This window comes from the organism of the source record quoted next, unplaced genomic scaffold (assembly GCF_019419815.1).
Source record: "Pyrus x bretschneideri cultivar Hongxiangsu unplaced genomic scaffold, Pyrus_bretschneideri_v1 Contig9, whole genome shotgun sequence".
In the NCBI taxonomy this organism is placed as follows: domain Eukaryota; kingdom Viridiplantae; phylum Streptophyta; class Magnoliopsida; order Rosales; family Rosaceae; genus Pyrus; species Pyrus x bretschneideri.
In genome coordinates this window covers 5,095,309-5,103,910 of record NW_025999831.1, presented here as the reverse complement: position 1 = coordinate 5,103,910, position 8,602 = coordinate 5,095,309, and the positions used below count along the sequence as shown (strand labels likewise).

The window sequence follows — 8,602 nt, the reverse complement described above, 5'->3', positions numbered from 1 at the left end:
CCATGCCAATCCCAGAATTATCAGGAAACTTATTTTGCACTTTGTTTCACTGAATCGACACCTTCAAAATGTACTCACTAGTAGCCCAAAGAAATTGCTAGTCGAAATTCAATGAAAATGCATGCACACGCTCGAAATTGTCAAATTTCTCTTTTTTTTTTCTTTTTTTTTTTTTCGTTATGATTTTGTATAGAGTTGTCAAATTTTTCTCTTGTTCTCTCTGTTAATTTACCTATTTCCAACCCGACACATTTAATGTTTTTTTATTATTTAATACAAGTAATACTAGAAAAGGCAAAAAGAATGCATGACCTCGTGTGGTGGGAAATTGAGCTACAAACTTGTTGAGAATTCCATATGCTTTAGCTCACTATCAATAATGTTATTCTTACTATATTTTTGTACCATAATCGTATACCACATTAGGTGGTATTTGATGTGGACAACCACATTATTTAAATTAATTAACATTTAATTTCAATTAAAAACTATTTAATAAATCAATAATTAATAAAAAAGATGGTTAATTAAATGATGATTGTAGTATAGAGCAGTCTCCTTCTTCCTTTCCATTTCTCTTTCACGTCAGTTTTTTTTATTGATTTTTGTTTATTTCCATGATTATGATCAAGCTTTATAGAATTTACTTGTACACCGCAACCACCATTGATTTCTATCTCCAGGCTCATGCCTCGTAGCCCCAATCCTCTTTCCCCTTCAAGTATTTCCGTCTCCAATCTTCATTGGTACTCCAACTCCATGGCTTTTCATCTCGTGATTTTTTTCCCTTTTTTTTTCAATTTTTTTGTGTGGTTTAAAAGAAGGATTTCATATGATTATTTCATTAAATAATGCCTATTAGCTTTCATGAGAATTAGGAGTTAAACTCAAATGTCTATCGGATTAGGGTTCATACCCCATTAAGTTATTAACCCAAGAAAGAACCTGGAAGTCTGCAATTTTTCTTATCTAAGTGTTTTAATTAACAAAAAAAATTGAAATCGAAATTAAATGACGTGGCTTGTCCAACTCATGTGCCACCTAAGATGGTAAAGAAATGCGGTATATGTAATACCCTGAAAATTTAAATATATGAATTAGATATTCATAATTATGAATATGTAGAGAAAATCGAAAATAAATCGATTTATAGTTATGAAAATTGAATTGAGAAATTTTAAAGTTTTATTTTTAGGAATTTTTATAATTTACGAGGACGTATTTTATCCTCACATATTTTATCATTTTTCTTGATATATTTGGATAGAGTTCGATCTCACGAGCGTGTGGGCGAAAATCGTTTGTGAAACGGAATTATCACGAAGAAGTTATTAACAATTGAAGTGGAGGGCAAAATAGACATTTTACCATTAATTTGGAAGGCAACAAAAAATCTGGAGCAATGGGATGATGCCACATGTGTGGCTGTGAGAAAGAGAAGGTTGCGGGAGAGAAAAGGAGGGAGGGGTGAACCAATGGGAAAGGGAGGAAAGGAGGGGAAGGGAGAGACACGGGATCATGGATCCCTTACCCAAATCCTGCGACCCAACCCGTTATTCCGGCGGTTTCCCGTCGCTTTCCGCCATTTTTTCCAACAATTTGGACCAATCCACCACTCTCAATCATCATCTAGCCCCTCCCTCTTCCCTTTCCACCTAAAATTATATTGAATTTAGTTTTGTTTTGGGGAAAAACACCCCGACAACAATCGTGGGTGCCGTGAAAACCCTTGGCCGAGATCCACCAAATTTGAAACGATTTCATTCAATTACCACCATTCGACTCTCCTTGAGCCCAGAAACAAAGCCCAAGCATTGTTTGGGGCGGCTGAGCACCGGAGGTGGCGGATCGAGGCCATCCAAATTCTAGGGTTCCGACGGTTCGTGGCTAATTTCAGGTGTTTTTCGGCCAAATTGGACTTCAGCCCAGGTATAAAAGTTGTTCCCCTTAACTTGTTCTATATTTCTATAAAATTTGAGATTTTTTAGAAATAGTGAAATTTTTTGGCTAGTTGAGGCGGTGAGTTGACATTGCGTTTTATGCGAATTTCGTTATTACAACTATGCTTTTTGGTATCGAATTGACGTGTTTCGAGTATTAACACGAATGGTTGGATATTTTGGATAAATTGAATATTTTCGGAATTGGTTTGAAATTGAATTGTGAACTACGAAAGGCTTGATCCCGCTCAAGGGTATGTAGGCAGTCTAATAGAGTTAGATGCAGCCTTAAATAATTGAAAATTAATCTTTTGTTGAGAAGTGGTTTTAATAGAAGAAATTGAGGATAAAATTGATAATTTAATCCTATGTTTTAGAGGTTTTAAAAGATGGTTATAGTTTTGTGAGGAATTAAGGAAATTAGATAAAGAATTGTGATTAATGGTAGTTAAATCAATAAGAGTTTAATTTGGCCTATCACTGAAATTATTTCCAGAAAAAGTAAATTTTAGGGGCAGGGCGTTACAATATAAAATTATGGTAAGAATAACATTGCTCTTTAAAAATTATTAAAAAACAAGAGAACAGTTTACATGAGTGCAACATCGTGCAAATTATATGATTTTATGTACAAGTGTCTTTCTACATGATTGTCATTGGTTCGTAAATGCTACATGCAATTCACCAAATTATAAAGGCATATGCTTTGAATGAAGGGAATAAATTTAGAATTTAGACAAAAGTCAGAATTTGTAAATTGACATGCATTAATTTTTTTTGTTTGAATTCATGAACATAGAAATTTGGACTTACTGTTTAAGAAAAAAAAAACTTTTTGGGACTTCAATTTCCCAAGTTTAATTTTATGTAAATAGTTTTCAAAATTTGTATAAGTGAGAATTTAAAAACAAAAGTATATAAAATAAAATAAAAACTACACCATGAGTGGTCACCATCGTTACCACATACCCTTACCACCACCAAAGAGAAAATTCCAGGAACTCCATTTTCACCGGAAAGAAAGGAAAAAACTTGACGTAACTCCTTGTCCTCCTACCATTTACACGTGTAGCGAACCCTGCTGTATATATCTCAAGCCACACAAAATAAAGATTCATATGGACCCCATCAGAATCCCAACAAAATATAACGGTCAACAGTATTCAGCCCTCTTCCTCTGTATATGTCCCTCAAAAAACTAAAACTAAAAAATAGAAAAAAAAAATGGAGCCTCTCTGCCGAAACTTGGATCTCAAACCAGCAACTTTCCCACCAATTTCACCAAGATTCCCAAAACCCATTTCGCTGTCACTGCGTTCTCATCGGTTTTCGTGCTCGGATCGCCAGGTGACCAAGAAATGGAGGGTGTCTGTTGGCAATGCAAACTCGGAAGCTAAGTTTTCCAGTCAGGAGTTGGTGAGGGCAATTAGAAAAGGGTTGCTTGCATTTGCCGCTGCCGCTGCTGCAAATTATGCTGTTGTTTGTTGCGATTATCCGGCGATGGCGGAGTCTCTGACGTTGGCTTTTCCGGTGTCACGCACTACTGAGGTGATAGATTTTGTTTCCATTTGATTCAGTGTTTGATGAGTTCTGTTATTTCTGACCACTCACCAGTACTAGTCAACTTGTGAGTTTAATTATGTATGTATAGATAACCTAGATGATATGCATGTTTAAAAAGACGAGTAAAAAAACTGAAAACCAAATTCATGAATAATTAAGTATGCAGATTAAGAAAAATGGACAAGAAAAAAGATGATTTCTTTATTCAATACCAGTTAAACATATTTTTTCTAAGAATACAAGAATCTGACATCTGAGAATTGACATATTAAATTTCCATTTGTACTAAATCACTCTTAATAGTACCGATGTCTTTTGTGATAAAAACCTCACACTTGCCAGGTAGTAAGATTCAAATTGGGGGATGATATCAGTGTGGTTAGTGGTGGGCTTCTAACCTGTGTTTCAAAAATCTTGACAAGGTTTTCATGCTAAATCAGATTATTGGTTTTTTACATTACTTAATGTTTATTTGATTGATAACCGGGTTTTCCTAATTTAGTTAGATTTCTTTCACTCATCAATTTGTTACTGTGTGTTACTACTTTTTGCCACAGAACATAATACAGTTATTGCTCGGTTGTTCTTAAGTCATAATTTGACTGTACTTGGATCACAAATTTGATGCCAACGACTAAGTCGATAAGGTTTTTGTTTGTCAGGTGAATTCAGTACAAAGAACTCTTGTGGAGACTTGGGGTTTGATTAGGGAAACATTCGTAGACCCGACATTTAATCATCAAGGTATTGCTGTCTTTTATCCTGCTTTTATCTAACCGAGGATTAACGCACAATGCACACCAATGGTTGAACTTAAAGATTATTTATACTCCACTGATTCTAATGTTCAAGTCCTAATTTTTGAGTACTTCGGTTATTTTCAAGAAATGAAACTGCTATAGTATGTGGAACTTCAACTTGTTTTTTCCTCCCATTTTGGGGTTTTCTAGCGTTGAAGATGTGAATTCTTCTTCTGTAGATTGGGATCAAAAGTTTCAGCAAACGATGACAGAAATGTTTCCCCTTAAGTCTGCTGATGCAGCATATATGAAAATCAGTGGAATGCTATCTACTCTTGGCGATCCCTTTACGCGGATCATCAGTCCCAAGGTCTGCTTTTTTACGTGGATGCATTCCATCTCTCTGCTATTTCACTCTCACTTTGGTTAAGCTGGCAATTGCTATACAGAATTCTTTGAACAATTCAGTTTAATCGTGATATGATCACATATAGCTAATATGACTATGTTTAACTGTATATGTCTAACTTGCATAAAAAATAGTTATAGCTATCAGCTAATTACGATTTTCACTCACAGGAATATCAAAGTTTTCGTATTGGAAGCAATGGAAATCTACAAGGAGTTGGCCTTTTCATAAATACTGAACCAAGAACAGGCCATTTGGTTAGTAAGAGGCCAAATTATGCTTTTCAATTCAAATTTTTTAGCAAGCAAACATATGGAAAACTGATACATGCAGTTCCTGGGATATATGGTATACTCAAGCGATTAAACGAACCAATGATGTTTACGAGTTCACTCATAGTTCAACAAACTATACATTGTTCTAAAAAAATTTACAAAAACCTATTTCAAGTTTTATCATGTATTTTTCGAAGCTTAGTAGTTGTTTATTCTCATAGTATTGACTTTACAATACCTTTATTAAGCTGTTCATCTGGTAGATGATTTTTATTGGACATTGCAGGTTGTTTTGTCTTGTGTAGAGGGTGGCCCAGCTGCTCGCGCTGGTTTACATCAAGGAGATGAGTTGGTTGAAATTAATGGTACATCAAACTTCCAAACATTTGATATTTATTTTGTGACGCTGGAAATAAAAACATTGTATTTGGTAGTCAAATTGTACCATGCATTGCATACAATCTGCGGATTCAAACAATCAAAATATATTAAATTCTTTATGGAGCAAGCCTGCTCAAGTGAAATCACGTTCTTGATTGGTAAAACTGATGTATGGAACTCGCCACTGAATTGTTCTGCTCCTTCAAATTTACCAAATTCTTCTTTGGACTATAAATTAAAAGTACTTAACTAGTTTTTCAATGCAGGATGTTCCTTAATCAAGAGAATGTATTCCAAAATTTCAACTTTGTACTGTTTTTCTGTTTACGTTTTCGCTCACATTTCATTATCTCAATATGATCCTTATCACTTCAGGAGAGAAGGTGGATGGTATTGACACTGATGCAGCCATAGAGAAACTTAGAGGTCGAGTTGGAACAACAGTTACAGTAAAAGTTCACAGAGTAATAATCAACTCTCTTTGTTTTCAAGTTGCAGCAGAAACTAGTATTTGTGATGTATTGACTTATCCTGTAGAGTATGGCCAGCAATTGCAAATTGCTTTAGATAACTAATTTCACATTCTGTTTCCCAGGGCAATGATTTCGGAGGAGATTCTAGTATAAAAGAGGTAATAGACCACCTATTGTATTGGGTTTCATTGTGTAATACATTTGGTTTTTTTGTGTCGGTGTCAAGCAAGCGCATGTACTTGATTAACAATGGTTTTTGGTAAACCCATCTGAAAAATGACCCATCTGATTGAAGGTGAAACTACCTCGTGAGTACATTAAGCTTTCCCCGATTTCAACTGCTACTATCCCACATAAAACCCCAGATGGACGTTTAACAAAAATGGGTTATGTGAAGTTGTTAGCCTTCTCTCAGGTAATTCTTACTATCACTTTTCTCTTAGCAATGCAGAAAATAAAAATCCACCTTTAAAGAAGTAAAATAATTGGTTCTGCGCATGGAATCATGGTCATATAATTGGTTATCAATTGTTGCTTTTATCACATATTAAATGGTTTTACAGCCTTTCATTCTATTTGACAGACTGCTGCAGCTGATATGGAAAATGCTATTAATGAAATGAAGAGTCAGGGTGTACACTCATACATACTGGATTTACGGAACAATCCGGTAACCTTTTCATCCTCATTTACCTAAAAAGAGCTTTCTACTAGCTCATTTTCCGAACCTTTTGGTGGTTACTCAGTGTGTTTCTCTTTTCCAACTAAATTCTTCAGGGGGGACTGGTAAAAGCAGGACTTGATGTTGCACAAATTTGGCTAGACGGGGATGAAACTCTCGTGAATACAATTGATCGGGAAGGCAATCTTTTACCCATCAACATGGTCAATGGGCATGCTATAACACATGATCCACTTGTTGTGCTTGTAAGTTTTGAACTTTATATGTAAATTTCATTCTAGTAGGAAGCCATATGAACTCCTGTTGACATGTTCTTATGAGCTTTTCATCCAAAAAGTATGAGAAAATTATTTCTTCAAAACTTTGCAGTCTGTGTAACATTATGCCAAAGCCTTTGTTTTCTCAATTTTTCTAGATACAAAGTTTTTTGTTTACAATTACAAATAATACGTTCTCTCTCTTGCAAATTGATATATATGCAAAATGTCAAAATTTGTCGCACGAATAGTTGTTTCTTCTTTATCTTCATATTCACAATGGCTTCCGAATCTTCTACTATTCGAAACAGGTTAATGAGGGCAGCGCGAGTGCAAGTGAGATTCTGGCAGGAGCACTACATGACAATCGCCGAGCCACTCTTGTGGGGCACAGAACCTTCGGAAAAGGAAAAATCCAGGTAGCCAGTTCTTCTGAAGCACGAAAAATTTAATGTAGATAATTACATCAAGAACTCAAGCTAAGGTGCACATTACCCATTTCCAAGTTAGAAACTTCCTAGGTAGCTGAGCTACGATGCTTTTCTTCTCTGCAAGCACCATAGCTCTTGTTTTCTAATTCAGTGAATTCACAGTAATATGTTATTTCACCTAAAATGACCACTGCTGCACTTACTCTAAATTTATCATGGTAAAAAAACCTGTCATTGTTTTACTATTCTACATCTTGATCAAGTCTCAAATTAGTGGCTATGGTGTTGCTTGTTTCCCTAATGCTCCTTCCTACAGAGTGTCACAGAGCTACATGATGGATCAGCTTTATTTGTCACGGTGGCTAAATATTTATCGCCGGCACTTCATGACATAGACCAGGTTGGCATTGCTCCTGATGTTCAATGCACAACTGAAATGCTCAATTCTCCCAAGGAATCGATGTCGAAGGAGAAGAGCTCAGTCTCATCATCTTTAGAAGCAGATTCATGTGTCTTGGTAGCCGAACATGAATTGGACATTCAGGAATCCAAAGGCACTGCTTCTTGAAGGCAGGATCATGCAGTAATTTAAATTTGTATAGCATAGGAATTGAAGGTACAGATGTGAAAAAGAATATGAAATAGAACAGGGTCTGCTTATACTTGCCTTTCCACATCGTGTGCAAGTAAGAAGTACAAGGTTAAATAGGTTATAGTGTACTGATCCAAAATTTCAGATGCGTAATTTGTGCGTAATTCCTTCTTTGTTTTATGTTTTTTAAGATACAATGATGTCTTAATACTAAAGGGAAAGAATTTATGTTAAGCTACGTAATGAGCAGCTACACTATCAAACTCACCATACATGAAAGTTAAATCTAAGACCTATTTAATGGTAAAGAGGAATAATACTATGTGGCTAGTGAAGGACTTATTTTTAGCTTTTTTTAGACATGCCAACTGTACTCTACACAAATTTTTGCCTTACTCCTAATTAACACTTCATTATGTATCACATTAATCCATGCGCTCTTCGTTTGTGTCCCATTTTACTCAATCTGTCATTGAGTTGAGAAAAACGTTAGTTTACTGAAGTGGCATGAGCTCTTTGATCATTTCAATGATGAATATGAATAAGTTAAAGAAATTGAAATCAAGAAACTGAGCCATTTAGAGTTGTCAAGAATAAAATTTGTAGTAATTTAGGCGGGGATTTTTGTTTTTTGATTTTCATGCCAGAGTATTTTTGCGATTTCAGATACCCTAAATGTGAAAACGGGTTGAAAATTCTAAAGGGACCATGCCTTGTCAATGAAATTAATGTTTCTTTCAACTTGGTTGACGAAACGGAGTAAAAACAAATAAAAAAATATTACAAGTGGAAAAGTGAGTGAGATATGGAATGTGTTCGCAACAATTAGCAAACATTTTAATTAAACCTTAGGGTAAGA

The 8,602-nt window shown here is 35.2% G+C and overlaps 1 protein-coding gene across 1 annotated transcript; it reads left to right on the top strand.

The window, feature by feature from the left end:
- Window positions 1–3,108: 3,108 nt before the first annotated feature.
- LOC125473483 (carboxyl-terminal-processing peptidase 3, chloroplastic-like) lies at window positions 3,109–7,981 on the top strand. Its single transcript, XM_048576359.1, has 12 exons — window positions 3,109–3,488; window positions 4,166–4,247; window positions 4,483–4,613; window positions 4,823–4,909; window positions 5,214–5,292; window positions 5,684–5,772; window positions 5,904–5,939; window positions 6,077–6,196; window positions 6,365–6,451; window positions 6,559–6,708; window positions 7,032–7,139; window positions 7,468–7,981. The coding sequence occupies exons 1-12, from the start codon at window positions 3,165–3,167 to the stop codon at window positions 7,717–7,719; spliced, it is 1,545 nt and encodes a 514-aa protein (XP_048432316.1). The 5' UTR covers window positions 3,109–3,164; the 3' UTR covers window positions 7,720–7,981.
- The last annotated feature ends 621 nt before the right edge of the window (window positions 7,982–8,602 follow it).